Source organism: Carettochelys insculpta, chromosome 7 (assembly GCF_033958435.1).
Source record: "Carettochelys insculpta isolate YL-2023 chromosome 7, ASM3395843v1, whole genome shotgun sequence".
Classification (NCBI taxonomy): Eukaryota; Metazoa; Chordata; order Testudines; family Carettochelyidae; genus Carettochelys; species Carettochelys insculpta.
Window position 1 is genome coordinate 11,702,951 of NC_134143.1, and position 17,004 is coordinate 11,719,954.

General features: G+C 45.5%; 1 protein-coding gene across 4 annotated transcripts in view; it reads right to left on the bottom strand.

Annotated features, from left to right (window-relative positions):
- The window catches only part of LOC142016007 (dual specificity protein phosphatase 13B-like), a 39,588-nt gene that overhangs the window by 13,031 nt on the left and 9,553 nt on the right, over window positions 1-17,004 (bottom strand). For 2 of the 4 annotated variants that reach the window (XM_075000025.1, XM_075000024.1), the window contains exons 2-3: window positions 1,270-1,461; window positions 250-470 (exon numbers count right to left, since the gene is read on the bottom strand). In XM_075000025.1, coding sequence (XP_074856126.1) covers window positions 250-470; window positions 1,270-1,460 — 412 coding nt within the window. In that variant the 5' untranslated portion in view covers window position 1,461. Of the gene's footprint in view, window positions 1-249; window positions 471-1,269; window positions 1,462-2,025; window positions 2,173-4,717; window positions 5,029-17,004 lie in introns of those variants that run through there. The other 2 variants (XM_075000026.1, XM_075000027.1) reach the window with 2 other exon arrangements.

Genomic DNA, 17,004 nt, shown 5'->3' on the forward strand with positions numbered 1-17,004 from the left:
TCATCCCCCTTCTCTTGGTAGGGCTAGAGCTTGAGTGAAAAGCTGCTCACCTCCCCCTTATGAGCTAACTGGCTTACCAGATCAGCTGGGAAGGGGCACTATAGGTGGTGGCTGTATGAGCAGGTAGGTTAAGTATTTAGATTCCCACACATCGCTGTTTGGAACCTGCTTGTGCTGGCTTCTAGCTGGTGATTTGCTCTGTTTGGTTTTAAGCTGAAGCTATGTAACATGCATAGCTGGTGGTGTTACCTCTTGGAGAATTCAATGCTGCTCTTATGTATCTGGCAGCTTGAGAGAAGTAAATGCTGAGGTCAAAATTTGGATCATCATCGGCTTCTATTCCATAATAATCTACAGGCAGCTCCCTGTAGAATTTCTCTCCAGTGTTGATGTGAAATCTGCCAGCAGCAGCATTCACAATGTGGGTGATACCCATTCGGCGTAGCTGCTCTTTGTCCCGAGCAATGTATCTGAAAGAAATAACACCTTGAATAGGCAGGGCATTGGGAAAGGATTTTTCTCCCTGCCGCCCCACAAATCTCTGCTCCAAACTATAACGGAATTGTACTTCTGGATGCTTCTGAACTGATTGTTGGTACAGCGCCAAAGTGCACAGTAGGTGCTTTGAAATACTAAACAACTGGCGCAGCTCAATTTTTTTCCCCATCAATATGTTATTTTTTTTCAGCACAAACTGGCTCATGAATTTCTCATTTCCATCGTGGTATTTTTTTTTTCAGGTTTGCATTAGAAGAAACCATTTTTTTTTTTCAAAGAAAACTTTAAAAATTACTTAAGCACTGATCACGTGCTTAGCTGCTGTATCAATGCACTCCTGATGCTGTGCTTCTGTACTATGACAGAGGAGATGTGGTCCATGCTCACTTTAGGCCTCGAGATTAGAGAAGGTATAAAGGTGGTGTAAAGCTGCCTTCTCTTTCCCTGTCCTGTAGATCCTGCCCAAAACACAGTTCAACCAAGGATTGGGCCCCTATTAGCAGATGGTTCCCAAATCTTCCATTCTCTAGTTATTTTGTTTGATGGAGCCCTTATTTAGCTGCTCGATCCGTGGTGTCCAGCATGTTAGCCATTAGCACGTGTGACTATGTGGGCAGTTGAACATGTCTAGTTTGCTTGAACAATAAATACACGTTCAGAGTAATGTGGCTAGTTCACTACTATAGTGGCTACTGCTTCTGAACTGATGGGGCACCCCATTCCTGGTTTTTGTCTCATTTTTGGGTTAGGCTCTTGACTAGGGTCACTTACAAGTCTCCCACATAGAGGTTTGGCCAGACTTCATTCACATGGCCAGTGGAAGGTTTGTGTGTCCACAACAGGCGTTGAAGTTCTGTCAGTGGTGGTGTTTGGTAACTGCTATAGCTTCTGTGGGTCTGGCTTGAAGAGCTGCGTATTCTGGGGCGCAGTAAGTCGTCTTTGCACAACGAATCAAAAGCCATTCTGAAACAGAGAATCAGGAAGACTTACTCCCCGCAATGCAGACAGTGTTCCATTCTCCCTCCCATTCAAAAACTCATCTACAGTTACAAAAACTTACACGATTCCTGCCCCAAAGAGCTTTTTGTTTGTCTGTTCTGTTTGTACAGTGCCTTGCACTATGGGGCCTAATCCATGATGAGGGCACCTCGCTCTTACTGCTCTATAAGTTGTGGTACAGGTTGAACTTCTCTAATCCTCCATTCTTTTGGCTGGCAACATCCGTAATCCAGCATGCTTTTAGTTAGCTGGATGACCACTTATCATGGATTTGTCCAAGTGTCCCATGGTCCCATGAAATTTGTTTACAGTCACAAATCCTGGTTCTCAGTGTTCTGTGCTATTGGTTAGCTCTAAATTATCCCTAAATCTCCTCTAAAAGCCCGGTAAGTAGTGGGAATATTGGTAATGTGCTAGACAATATAGACCTTCCATGGTCCAGCAAATTCTCTCATTTGGCACTGGTCAGGTCTCGAGGGTGCTGGATGAGAGAGGTGCAACCTGTAGTGATGATAATGATATATTCACCTGTAAGAGAAGCACTGTGATAGCACCAAGAAGTTCAGTCCCAGTGGTTCTACTCATTGCCCTTCCATGGGAGTACAAGTGCAGAAAAGAACAATTCTGACTAATGAACAACTTCACTGGCATGTAGACATTAGCATGTTGGAAGGCTTCCATTGTATTTCACGTGCTTGCCTCCTTTTCTCTCTCTTCCCTAGACTTCTAGTCTGGAAATGAATGTTGAAGTTACAGATTGAAAACAAAACTCTAGGTTTGATTGTGTCAGGGCGTAAGCAGTTCTTTGGTTCTTTCACTGGACATGGGTTTGAGCTTTTGTGACAATTCTTAACAGCAGAAAAGAACAAATATTCCAGTTGTAGACACTGTTTTGTCTACACCACAATTAATGATTGTTCGGGGGGGAAAAGTCACTTATGGACAATCCTCCCTGAGCCTCATTGGACCACCGTGGCCACTGGCTCATGCACAGCAATGTTTCCTCAGGAAAAAGGACCAGAATGCCTCAGAGGGTTGGCCATAGCATAGGGAGTAAGCAGTCCTGTAGCACCATAGAGGCTAACAAATATCTCTGCTTACCTTAGGCAAGAGAAGGAACGCAGGAATTTGCATACAGTAAACATGGGGGGGTTACACTTCTGCAACCCCCCATGTAACTCAAATGTTTGCACAAGTAGTGGAGGGAGAGGGGAACCAGGCTGGAGCCTGGTTCCCAGTTCTCCTGGGCTTGCAGGGGCTGGGAAACTGACCAGCGCACCATGGCTGATCAGTTTCCTGGCTCCCAGAGTGGGGAGCTGGGAACCAGGGGTCAGCCTGATCCCCACCTTCCCACCACTTGCGCGACCTCGGAAACTGACCAGCTCATGGCTGGTCAGTTTCCTGGTTCCCACTTGTGCAGGGCAGCCAGGAACCAGGCTGATGCTTGGTTCCCAGCTCCCTGCCACTTGGGGAACCCCAAGACTGACCAGCCATGAGCTGGTCGGTTTCTGGGGTCCTCCAAGTAGCAGAGATCTGGGAACCAGGCAGCAGCCTTGACTCCCAGCTCCCCTCCCCTTGCAGAGAGGGGAAACTGACCAGGGCAGCAGCTTTGATTAGTTTCCGGGCTCCATCCAGTGGAGAGGAGCTAGGAACCAGGGGTAGCTTGGCTCCAGGTGCCCCTCTGTCCCTTGGAGCCAGGAAACTGACCAGGGCTGCTTCCTTGGTCAGTTTCCCAGCTCTGTAAGCAGAGGGGAGCTGGCATCAAGGCTGCTGCCTGGTTCCCTGCTCCCTGCCACTCCTGAGACCAGGAAACCGCTCCTGTCAGGGGCGGCAGCCAAGAGTCAGGCTGCTGCACCTGACAGGAGGAGTTCCCCCCACTCCTCTCAGGGATGGCAACCTGACTCTTGGTGCCACCTCTGACAGGAGTGGCTGCCGCCCCAACAGGAGCAGGAAACCACTCCTGTGGGGTGGCAAGAATCACTCTGACAGGAGCAGTTTCCCCACTCCTGTCATGGATGACAGCACGACTCTCATCTGCTGCCCTTGACGGGAGTGGTTTCCTGAGACGTGCAACTCAATTGCATGTATCTTGGGTGTTTACTGTATAAAAACAGATGTAGTTCACCAATGCTGATAACGTCAATTTGCCATGGGTAAGTCCAAGTGCCAGCTACTTCAAAAGTCCTTCCATTCCCCAATGAATAATGGACATAATAGTATCAGCTCATCCCCTAAGTCTTGCTGGTGATCTCAAACACCTACATGACATGCCTGATGTCACACAAAAAGCCTGCAGCAGAAATAGAACTAGCATTTCCTGTGTCTTAACCACCAGACCATCTGTCATTCCATTAAATAATAGCAGCTCCCTCAATCCCTCCTACCCCATAATAGCTGCAGCTCACCTTCCCTTCCTTTGACACATCCCATCACTTTCAGTGTGGCTGGTGACCACTCTAGTGTAGTTGATGACCTTATAAGCTTCCTTCAGCTGTTTTGGTCTCTTTATTTACTGCTTCCTGTCATCCCCTCCTCCCTTTCTTTCTGCACTGAATAAAATTCTCTGACATTAATTAGTATTGCTGAGTCTCTGAGAGCAAAGGAACCTATCAACCTTCCCTCTCTGAGTCATACAGTAGTAATGAATTATAGTCTGTCTGGTGAGCATTCCAGGTAGCTGTGTGGGGATTGTGTTGCTGAATGGGTGGCTTAAAATTTATCATACTGCCCCTCCAGGAATTGGACTGTTAAATTATATGAGGAGAGGGCAGTTTTTCAAAGTCCAGATAGAGAGAGAGTATTTTCTTCAATGTCAGTACAGAGGCACCTATGTCACAAACACATTTAATATGTATCGAAAGCCTCAGCTGAGACACCAAGGATTGGGTGAGGTAGAGAGACTTTTCAGCCCAGGGTCTTGTTTATGCTAGCTTTCCTGCACTGTTGGTCTACCAGTGATGTAAGCACTAACACAGCGGGTGCCTGAGCTTTTAGTTATCACTTAGTTGTCTAACTCACCCCAGAGTGCAAGCTGATTTGAGAACACCTGTAATCCTATGTTCCCTAGAATATGGGCCAGCAACCTTTCCGAGGCAGAGTGCTGAAATTTGACCTTTTGACTTCTATGTACAGTCTGAGTGCGTGTGATACTTTTCAAAGTCACTAACAGTCCTATTTACAACAGTTTCATTAATTTATCAATTAAGATGCAGAGATTTACCATTTAGGTGGTGATTGGTGGCATTAGCTGGTCTTTTTTGTTAATCCACATGTAGCAGGGCTTTGAGCAAGCTCCCAGCAGCATAGGAGAGGAGAGGAGGGGCTGAGCTCCTGCCTTACATGCCACTCTTGGCCGCTGTGCTGGGGGTTGCTACCCCCTGCCCTAGCAGTTCCACGACTGCTGGTGCTTCATCAGCGCTAGGCAAGCATAGGGGAAAATGCCGATGTAGATGTATCCCTGGAGGTGGTCATCCAGGAGAGAACAGAGCAATGTTGACTAGGCAATACAGGGAACCTTGTGCTTTATGTGCCCTATGGATAATGAGAAGATACAGTGAATGTTTTGGAAATTGGAACTAAAATGGGTGAATCCTTCCAAAACTGCTCTCCAATAAGGTCCTGCTGAAATCTTACCAATTTTGTACTCTAGCAAATAAATTTACCAGAACGGACCTGCACTGAAACAGTGAGCATGGCAGTAAATTAATAGAAATCAAACCTGGAATTCTCATATACAAATATTTCCACTATTACCTGATTATGAAACTCACATGTATCCAGCCAGGGAATAGAATCATGTGATGTGACTTCTGTGGCTAATCAAAGCTAGCTATCATTGCTCAGATTTCAAAAACATAATAGTCATAGCCAATTGAACACAAATGATCTATAGATAGAAGAAAATTGCTTGTAGAAAATTGCTCAATAATGACCCTGTTCAAGAAAATAAGTGGATTTTCCAGCAGAAAATTTACAAACAGAAAACAAGGCAAAAATTTATCAAAGAAACCAGTCGCTCCAAACCATTTAACTGCTAGCTTCCAGTCTAGCACTTTTCACACACTAAATTCACACATGCAAATTAATTTTGTATCAATTTATTTAAACGCACACTTTAAACAAAGCAAAGCAATACATGACATTATTGTCTAGCTGAAATAAGCCAGACATGCTGCTTAAAATGAGGTTGGCCAACTTTAATATAAGAACACATGGTTTATCAATAAAGTTGGTTGTCCAGAGCTCTGGTAAAATATTTTAAAAAATATATTTAATAACTAGCTAGTTTAACTTAGCTTACTTTGCATATTTAAATCTTTTTGCTCTAGTTCTGGAGTGGCTTGGTTTTGTGGTTGGCTTTACATGTAATGAGCTATATTGTATTAAAATGCCCATCAGTTAGAATGCTCTTAATGATATTCATATGAAACATTTATGGTCTTTGCCCTATTGAAATTGTATCACAGTAATTATTCAGCCATGTTAGAGAAATGCTAACACTACATTTAAATGAATTTTTGAGACATTTTATACTAGAGCTAGGAATTTTAATTGAACTGTGTAGTATAATTTAAGTAAATATAAAAATATATTTGTATTTAATATATGTGAGCAGGAGAACCACAACCAGGCAACCCTTTAATAAATCTGAAGGCCAGAAAGAAATATTATGGTCGTCTTGTCTGACCTCCTGCAGAACACAGACCAATGTCATCAGGGATTTTGGCATCTAGCCCAGCCACTTCTGGCCAACTGTTGATGTTCTTTAGCATTGGTGGTATTATGGCAGTGCCTAAAAGCCAATCAGTTCAGGGGCCGTTGTGCTAGACATGGTGAAAATATGGAGTAAACAACAGTCTCTGCCCCCAAATTGCTTAGGCTAGACCTATACTACTTCAGAAAGTCGACTTCAGTTACGCAACTGAAGTAAAAGCCAGAGGCAGGAGCAACCAGGGGAGCGAAGTGGACAGGGAGCTGCAGACAGGGGAGTTTAAGAGGGAGTGTGACAGAGGGAGTGTGACAGAGAGGACTATAATGGTTAGGAAGACCCGCGACACCTGTGCCAGCACTACTGCTGTCTCCTCCACTTGTGCCTGTAGCCAGACTGACTGCCTGACCATGGATGTTTCTACCCAGATCCTGGTGTGGTTCTGCAAGGACTGTGGCTTGCCGTTCCCACTTACTGATACCCAGGCTGAGGGGAATATTCAGTATGGAAGGTGTCTGCTCGTGGAATCTCTCAGGCGGCAGGTGGGGGAGCTACAGGAGGAGGTGGCCAGGTTGAGGAGTATCCGAGTCCATGAGCAGTTCCTGGATAGTATTCAGGTGGAGACTGCGGAGGTAACTGTCCCAGTGCACAGGACGGCTGATAAGCCACTGGAGGAGGTGGACCAGGGTGGACGCTGGCAGTTGGTTACTTCTCGCAGCAGGCAGTGTCCCACCCCTGCTCAGAACCCTCCCACCGTGGTACTGGAAAACCGTTATGCTGTACTCGATGCAGGAGACAAAGAATTACCCCGTACAGAAGAGGAGAAGCCTCGTACCCCCAAGGCTGGGAAGTCTACTGCCACCCCTGCAAGAAGGAAACGTAGAGTAGTGGTGGTTGGAGACTCTCTTCTGAGGGGGACGGAGGCGCCCATCTGTCGCCCTGACATTTCCTCTCAGGAGGTGTGCTGCCTGCCGGGGGCCCGTATCCGAGACGTTACGCAGGCATTGTCGAGGATTATCTGGCCCTCTGACTACTATCCCATGCTTCTCATCCATGTGGGCACTAATGATACTGCAAGGTGTGACACTGAGCAGGTCAAGAGTGACTTCAGGGCTCTGGGGCCACGGGTCAGGGAGCTTGGGGCGCAGGTGGTATTCTCTTCAATCCTGCCTGTCAGAGGTAGGGGCCCAGGCAGAGTCAGGTGTATCCCAGAGGTGAATGCTTGGTTGCGTAGATGGTGTCGCCAGGAAGGCTTTGGTTTCTTTGACCATGGGATCCTTTTCTGGGAAGGACTGCTAGGCAGAGATGGCGTTCACCTTTCAAGGAGGGGGAAGACCATATTCGGCTGGCTAACCTAGTGAGGAGGGCTTTAAACTACGTTCGACGGGGACAGGGGAGCAAAGCCTGCAGGTAGGTGGAGAGCATGGATACCTGGGAGATGAACTTGAAATGGGAGGCAGTATGGGCTACACTGGGAGAGTAAAAAGAGGGCCAGGGCAAAACTGAGAGGCAAGACCAAATCAATGTCTGAGATACCTATATGCAAATGCAAGAAGTATGGGAAATAAACAAGAAGAATTGGAAGTACTAATAAATGAATACAACTATGATATCGTTGGCATCACAGAAACTTGGTGGGATAATACTCATGATTGGAATGTTGGTATTGAAGGGTAGGACAGACAGGGAAAGAAGGGAGGAGGTGTTGCCTTGTATATTAAAAATGTACACACTTGGACAGAGGTGGAGATGGACGTAGGAGATGGACGGGTTGAAAGTCTCTGGGTTAGACTCAGAGGAGTAAAAAACAAGGATGAGGTCCTACTGGGAGTCTACTACAGGACCCCTAGCCAGGTGGAAGAGGTGGATGAGGCTTTCTTTAAACAGCTAACAAAATCATCCAGGGCCCAGAATTTGGTGGTGTTGGGGGACTTCAACTATCTCGGTATATGTTGGGAAACTAATACAGCAGGGTACAGACTGTCCAATAAATTCTTGGATTGCGTTGCAGACAACTTTTTATTTCAAAAGGTTGAAAAAGCTACCGGGGGGGAAGCTGTTCTAGATTTAATTTTAACAAATAGGGAGGAAATTTTTGAGAATTGGAAAGTGGAAGGATGCTTGGGTGAAAGTGATTATGAAATCATAGAGTTCACAATTCTAAGGAAGGGTAGAAGGGAAAACAGTACAATAGAGATAATGGATTTCAGGAAGGCAGATTTTGGTAAACTCAGACAGCTGGTAGGTAAGGTCCCATGGGAAGCTGAACTGAGGGGAAAAACAGCTGAGGAGAGTTGGCAGTTTTTCAAAGGGACATTATTAAGGGCCCAAAAGCAAGCTATCCCGCTGCGTAGGAAAGATAGAAAACATGGCAAAAGACTGCCCTGGCTTAACCAGGAGATCTTGCATGATCTCAAACTAAAAAAGGAATCATATAAGAAATGGAAACTAGCACAAATTACAAAGGACGAATATAGGCAAACAACACGAGCATGCAGGAGCAAGATTAGAAAGGCTAAGGCACAAAATGAGCTCAAACTAGCTACAAGCATAAAGGGAAACAAGAAGGCTTTTTACAAATACATTGGTAACAAGAGGAAGACCAAGGAGAGGGTAGGGCCATTGGTCAGTGAGGAGGGAGAAACAGTAACAGGGGAATTTGGAAATGGCAGAGATGTTTAATGATTTCTTTGTTTCGGTCTTCATTGAGAAATCTGAAGGAATGCCTGACATAGAGAATGCTAGTGAAAAAGGGGTAGGTTTAGAAGTTGAAATAAGAAAAGAACAAATTAAAATTTACTTAGAAAAATTAGATGTCTGCAAATCACCAGGGCCTGATGAAATGCATCCTAGAATCCTCAAGGAGATGATAGAAGAGGTATCTGAGCCTTTAGCAATCATTTTTGGAAAATCATGGGAGACGGCAGAGATTCCAGAAGACTGGAAAAGGGCAAATATAGTACCCATTTATAAAAAGGGGAACAAGAATAACCCGGGAAACTACAGGCCAGTCAGCTTAACTTCTGTGCCAGGAAAGATAACGGATCAGGTCATTAAAGAAATCATCTGCAAGCAATTGGAAGGTGGTAAGGTGCTAGGGAACAGCCAGCATGGTTTTGTTAAAAACAGATCATGTCAAACCAATCTAATAGCTTTCTTTGATAGCATAATGAGCCTTGTGGACAAGGGAGAAGCGGTGGATGTGGTATATCTAGACTTCAGTAAAGCATTTGACACGGTCTCACATAATATACTTATCAATAAACTACGCAAATACAACTTAGATGGGGCTACTATAAGGTGGGTGAACAACTGGCTGGATAACTGTACCCAGAGAGTAGTTATTATGGTTTTCAATCCTGCTGGAAAAGTATAACTAGTGGGGTTCCGCAGGGGTCTGTTTTAGGACCGGTTCTGTCCAATATCTTCATTAACGATTTAGATATTGACGTAGAAAGTACACTTATTAAGTTTGCAGATGATACCAAGCTGGGAGGTGTTGCAACTTCTTTGGAGGACAGGGTCATAATTCAAAAGGATCTGGATAAACTGGAGAAATGGGCTGAGGTAAACAGGATGAAGTTTAATAAGGACAAATGCAAAGTGCTCCACTTAGGAAGGAACAATCAGTGTCACACATACAGAATGGGAAAGGACTGCCTAGGAATGAGTACAGCAGAAAGGGATCTAGGGGTTATAGTGGACCACAAGCTAAATATGAGTCAACAGTGTGATGCTGTTGCAAAAAAAAAGCAAACATGATTCTAGGATGCATTAACAGGTGTGTTGTGAACAAAACACGAGAAGTCATTCTCCCGCTCTACTCTGCGCTGGTTAGGCCTCAGCTGGAGTATTGTGTCCAGTTCTGGGCACTGCAGTTCAGGAAGGATGTAGAGAAATTGGAGAGGGTCCAGAGGAGAGCAACAAGAATTATCAGAGGTCTAGAGAACATGACTTATGAAGAAAGGCTGAACGAATTGGGCTTGTTTAGTTTGGAAAAGAGAAGATTGAGGGGGGACATGATAGCAGTTTTCAGGTATCTAAAAGGGTGTCATAAGGCAGAGGGAGGGAACTTGTTCTTCCTTGCCTCTGAGGATAGAACAAGAGGCAATGGACTTAAATTGCAGCAGGGGAGGTTCAGGTTGGACATTAGGAAAAAGTTCCTAACTGTCAGGGTGATCAAACACTGGAACAAATTGCCAAGGGAGGTGGTAGAATCTCCATTGCTGGAGATATTTAAGAAGAGGTTAGATAGATGGCTTTCAGGGATGGTCTAGAAAGTGCTTCGTCCTGCCATGAGGGCAGGGGGCTGGACTCGATGGCCTCTCGAGGTCTCTTCCAGTCCTACTCTTCTATGATTATATGAATTCCAGCTACTTGAATAACGGAGCTGGCATTGGTGTAGCTTCCGGAGGTGAAACCAAACTATGACGTGCTCCTGAATGAACTCCCAGATAAATTGTTGGAGCATTTAGTGCACTGGATAGGATACAACTACATATTGTGATGGCAGGATCTGGTGCCACACACCTTCAAAACCTGCAGACATGATCAATACCTCCCATAGCACATTTTTGAAGCTCCATGGGGCATTTACGTGCCCAATTCACTGGAAATTCTCATACAATGTCTAATACTAAACAATTTGCTCCACCTTGCATTTAGCTTTTCCACTGGGACCAGAGGCTCAGAGACTTTAAGCCCATCATGAGTTTGTGATCATTGGTCTGACCTCTTTGGTGTTTCTGACCACACACCTTTACCCACCCCCGGCTGCTGTGTCAGACAGGGATTAGTATGGTGATTCCCACACAGTATCACAGCAATATGACCTCTGGTGGAGACTGCAGCCCACGATTACACCCAAGGGGCTGGATTTGGTGCCAGGTTACAAACACAAAGGCCTTGGAGTAACATGTATCAGCTGCGAGCCAAGGCTATGGAGCTCAGAGAGGGTACAGCCGCAAAGCAGCTGAGCAAAACCAGCACTGGGGGCTTATCTGGGGATATTTCTGCCAACGTTCATTACTCCAGTGAACTGTGGTGGTAGCGCCCTCCTGGCTCCCAGCCGCAAAGGGTCACGTGTGGCTTCTGTACTCAGCAGCTAATGACTCTGCTTATCTTTCTCAGACCTGAAAAAGTGACATGTGGCTTGAAAGTGTCTCTCTCAACAACAGAAATTGGTCCAGTAAAAGATATTACCTCACCCACTTTGTCTCTCAAAACTCTTGGGACCCGCACCACTGCTAGCAGTAGTTTTTGAAAGTCACAAATGCTTTTCCAAAAACCTATCCGTTAGACAGATTACTCCATGATAACATGTGTTTTTGAGGAAAGGTTTTATGCTTCATTTGTTATATCTTCACACAAATTATAAGTATCACAGTCATCATTCTTCCTTCTTCCCGTTTAACCGAATAGTCTCACTGGAGCCATAATTTATCAATTGCTGGGTGCGCGCTGGGAAACAGACAGTATGAATCAACTACAGCGATGACTGAGGTAGCACAGGCTGGATCTGAAAGCTGAGGCACTGGCAGTTTCCAGGGATCCATGAGGTATTTGAGCAGCCAACTGTCTGTAAGAAAATCTCTCCAACAGCTGGAGGATGTAAGCTGAATACCATTTCCAAATTTAGTAGGGACTCCAAGGCTGACAAGTTTAGCACCAGCTGTGTGTTTTGTGTAAGGTGATGACCATGTGCCCTGGGGTGATTTTGCAGAATCTGTTTCAGGGGCCTGCCCCTCACTATACAATCTACACATGAGCTACATCCATCTTCTTGCAGCGTAGTTGTGAGCGGCAGGGACAAGAATGAATCATTTGCCTATCTTCTCCAGTAGAAGTCCCACTGAAGTCTTGATGGAGTAACGTGTATGACACAAACGTCAGTAGGGGCCTGGCTATCAGGCCTGATTTTTTCAGAAGTGCTGAGACCTGCCCCAGAGCCCATGGACTTCAGCTAGAGTTATGGAGAGACAGCTCTTCTGTAAACCATCCCTCAGCTATGACTCCCTGACTTGTCTCTCATCCTTTCTCAAAGATTCTTGGGGCCGGTTAGCTGGGATCATCCCTGCTCATCTGGAATGTTGCCGGAGGCAAGGCATCATGCAGTCCCTCCAGGTGACTCTATATTGCTCATTAGCTACAGTACCAAATGCTCTTGTGAGGTCAGCCAGTTGCGGCAGCTCTGCTGATGGGCAGTATGTGTATGGGAGTGGTGGAGGGCGTGGAGAGGATTCACTGTACTATGCGGCTGCTTTTCTTGAGTGGGAATGGGCTCTGCAAAGATGTTGCACTGCCCTGAAGGTCACAACTGGGATTAAAGTTTGCGGAAACATAGCTCTTGCTCTTCTCCTCAGTGTAATGGAAATCCCTCCGCTATTCCTGGCTTGGGGTGCAATGTTCTAACCATAGAGCCCCTTCCTGCTTGGTTGCCCGGGTCAGCACCCAGTCTAAAAAATGGGTGTTTTCTGCCACTTTTTTTTTTTTTTTAAAAAAAAAAAAGGTTTCATCAGGTCATGTAGGTGGGGCTGCACGTATGTTTCTCTGTGGAATTCCTTTCCCGTAGAGGTTGGGTGTTTCAGGTTGCTGAGTGGGAAGATCTCGCTTTCTCCATGCTGGAAGGTGAAGACTTACCACCTAATCCAAAGCTCATTAAACTCTCATTGACTTAGCTCGCACCTTCCTTGGTGCTCCCTGAAGCAGGGGGAAAGCCAGCTGTTCCATTCCCCACTAAGAAAGCTCACAATGTTTGAATGTAGTTGAAAGGGGCAGGGACAGACCAGAAAAGGAGGAGCTGTAGCAGTTACACCGTGAAAAGCAAGCTACTGAAGAGGCTCTGTTTGGGCTTGACTCCTGATAAATGCCTGGGTGAGTTGGGTTAGGAAAGGATTCCAGACCCTCTTTCCTGTGGCATTGAATTAAAATGATTTACATCATGGCTGTGGTAAGGTTAATAGGGCCCAGTCCTGCACATCTTTACTCTTGTGAGCATTCCCACTGACTAGTGCAAAGCCTATTCACGAGCAAAGGTTGTCAGATTCCAGTGGCCAGGCTGTTACTCAACCGTAGGAGGACAATTTCTCTTTATTATATGAATAGCTATTTGGGGCCTGGTTCATTGCAACATACACCTCTAGGGGGGCAGGGGGCAGCAGAAAGTGAACACACAGAAATCGATGTCCCATGGCTTCTGCACCCCTGCTGCCTGGAAATATTTTGCTGCTGAATTGGGCCCTTTAGTTACTAGTTACGATTGTTATGTGCTGCTTTAATAGCGTGCATTGTAACTATTGAAAGCTCTGCGTTAACCAGGTCCAGACATTGTATTAACAATCTGCACATTACGGCGGGGATTTTTTTTTTGTAACTGCTTGTTATAGCATCAGCTATTAAGAATTTATTACTAGTGCATTTTAGACCAGGCTTTACAGTCACTTTAATTACAGCCATCTCGCTATCATTAAATAAATATTCATCAAGAGCAGGAACCCTGGTGTAAAATGACCCGAAAGGCTTTTACCTGCCAAGACCGGAGGTCAGGCCCTTAGGTGTCAATGATGCTATTGGCATTTGCAGGGAAACGCAAACATTTAAAGCTGTGCAGGGAGCTGTTTTCTCCCCTGTGCTTGGTGTTCATGAGGTCATCAGCTGGAGCAAGAGAAACACTGAGCCCCAAAGGCCTGAACTTAGCTCTTGGCAGGCAAATGAAGGAAACAGCTTGGGCCAAATCTTGCAGTCGGTCCCCCTTTAGTCTTTTGAAGATGTTGGATTATTTGGCTGCAGAAATGCTCCCAGTAACACAAACGGTAATGACTGCACGTGCATCCCAACAGAGCCTTGCTCCTGGGAGCTGCAAAGTTCCCTCCATTCCCATCAACCTGCATAGAAAAGAGAAACCCTTTGGCTCTGGTTCGGCTCCAGATGCAGTGATTAGGAATGTGAAACAATCCAAAGGCTCTGGCTGGTCCAAAATGCATCTGCCATCTTTTCTGTGATCAGACCCATGCTGCAGACACTGTGGACTCCACATCAGCTTCTCTTTCTAGTTTAAGGTCAGGGTTACAGTCTTCAAAGCAAGAGAGAGAGCAGTACCCAGCTGTGTTACGCCAGCTTTTCCTTCCACAAGCACGGTTGTGCCCTGCTCAGGTTGAAGCATGCAAGAACCGCGTGAAAATGCACTCTTGGTCCACAGGCTCTGGCTGAGGAATGAATGTCTGGAGGGAGTAGAGATGGAGCCAGTCTGCCCAGTTTTAGGAAATGCATCAGTCACTTCCTTTGTAATAAACCTTTTCCATCACCTTCCAACCACGCGTCTTTTAAAATAAAATCCTGCCCCAGCAAAGCTTTCCATGACCTGGCAAGGGAGAGGAAACAGGATCCTCAAAATGTAATTCATGTGGCTGGTTATCAGATACTGTAGTCCTGGGCGTAGCCCCAAACTCCAAGATAGAACCTGCTGGTGACTGAGAGATCTCAGTTTCTCTGTGAAGCACTGCGGCCAGCATCAGAAGTGTGACAGTGAACAACAACCTTTCTGCCTGGCTCAGATGCTGGTATCCAGGGAACAAAAGGCTGGGGGTACCTTTCCTACTACTACTTAACCCTCATATTCTGAGGGAGCATAGGTCATTTATAAGTCTCCGCCACTTCTCTCTGTCTTGAGACAAAACTTCCAGTTGGCTCCAGGTGTCCTTCAATCTCGGTAGATATTCTCCATGTTTTTTGTGGTCTTCCTCTTTTGCATTTTCCCTGCAGGTTCCGTGTGAGAGCTTGACGAACTATGCTGGATGATGTTTTTCTGAGACTGTGGCCTAGCCACCCCCACTTTCTCCTCTTGATTTGAACATCAAGTCATTCTTGTCCTGCTCTGTTCCTTTCATAGGTTTGCTCAGTAGTCCATACTACATGCCATTCACCCAAATTGGTCTTCCAGACAAACTGGAAAGGCTATCTAGGAAAGCTGACAGCAGTGGCAGTTGTGGATTGTGTGAGCAGCAGAAGTACATGCTGCCATTTTAAGTCTAAAACCCAGATCTTTGTTGGCTCAGCTCTGACTTTTCAATCGGTCGCAGTTTGGGATTGTGATAAGGGTTGAAGTGGGTTGCCATATTGTTCTATTAGCTATCTAGACTAGTTTCTGAGCATTTCATAGACTTATTCAGTTAGTGGTGTCTCTTGCAGGAAAAATGCATGGGTGCTGTGAGGATATGGGCACTGTTTTTCAAATCCGTAGGAGGTTATGATGGTAAATGCCTGTCTGAGCCCTGCTACATTATGTCTTCTTCCACCACTAGAGTGACACCAGTGGTGAATTATGGGTCCCGGCCTTATTGGGTTAAAGCCCAAGGAATATTCAAGCTCTGTTAGAAGCAGGAACCTCAATGTTCACTGTTTTACAGGGCCAATTGTACGTTGCCCAAGGTGAAAATTTGTGTGGTGTGGCCAGAGTGGAAAGGGTTGCGTGTGTAGACACTTGCAAAGTTATTTTGAAATAACTCTGCTGTGTGGACTTTTGGACTGCTGCAGCCACCATTACACTATGAGGTGCTGCATATTCAGCCCTATGGGCTGTGTAGACAAGGAATAGGGGCTATTTTGAAACATGCTATTCTGGTATAGCTTATTCCAAAATTAAGCTTCTGTGTAGACATAGTATTTTGAATTAGAGCTCCTGGAAGCAGTGCTCCCAGGGGCTCTAATCCAAATTAGGCTCTAGTCTGTGTAGATGCACTATTTCAGAAAAAGTTTTGCTTAATTTGGGGCTTCCTGGTAGTGTAGATGTCTGATTCTGGAATAGTTTATTTTGGGATCATAACTCTGGAATAAGTTCTTTTGGAATAACTCTATAGTATTGACATACACCAGGACTCCTGGTATCTTCCCAGACAGAACTGGAGAAACTTCTGCATTCCTTGCTGCTCCTCTGGGAACCCCCATCATACAGCAGGTATGTGCCTGCATCTAACGTTGTTAGTGTCTGAGTTTTGTTCTCTTAGCAGGCCTTTGCCCGCTCATCTGAAGAGTGTGACTGGCCCTCGCAAAGGCCATAATTCAGCACATCAGAGAGCCTTTAGAAGTGCAGTTCCAGCAGCACATTCCTTCCACAAGTCTCTTCTGGCAAAAGGAAGAACTCCACTGCTTGTACCACCATCCTGTTGTGCAGGTTTCCAGATGGATAAATGGCAAAGGTTGACACCTCCCTGCCCATTGCAAGGTAGAAAGAGAGCAGGAGAGAGGAATGAAAATCCTTCACAAGGGTAGACTTAGACTAGACAGTAGCAATTCAGGAGTTTTGTTTTATTCCCTCAGTCCAGGCTAGGGTCAAGCTGAGTGCAAACCTGACCACCTGTTTAATCAGATGTGTGAGCAAAAGCTTATTGGTATTTGAAAGGCTTCGATCTTGGTGCTCGCTAGGATGGATCAATAAAGGCTCCTCTGGTAGCAGTGACAAAAAGCATGTGCTACATGTGCAGTCTCAGGTGCCCCTCATAAATCATTAAAATACTGGTCTGTTATAATCAAACACTTGGGTATAGAGTAATGCACCATTGGAGAATTGAAAAGTAAATAAATACAAAGGCCAAACAGGGCTTGAACAGACTGGGCTTTGCTGGCACATCCTCTCTCAGTGGAAATAAGCAAACTGTATCTCTATAAAATCTCACTGTTAATCCGGCTATAGGGGAAACGAACAGGAAGTGATCAGATTTTACCTAGTTCTCTGGGTTCAAAATACGTCTGTCAGGTTCTGAGACAAAGGGTGATGCAGCACCCCGTGACTTGAAGTGGTGCTA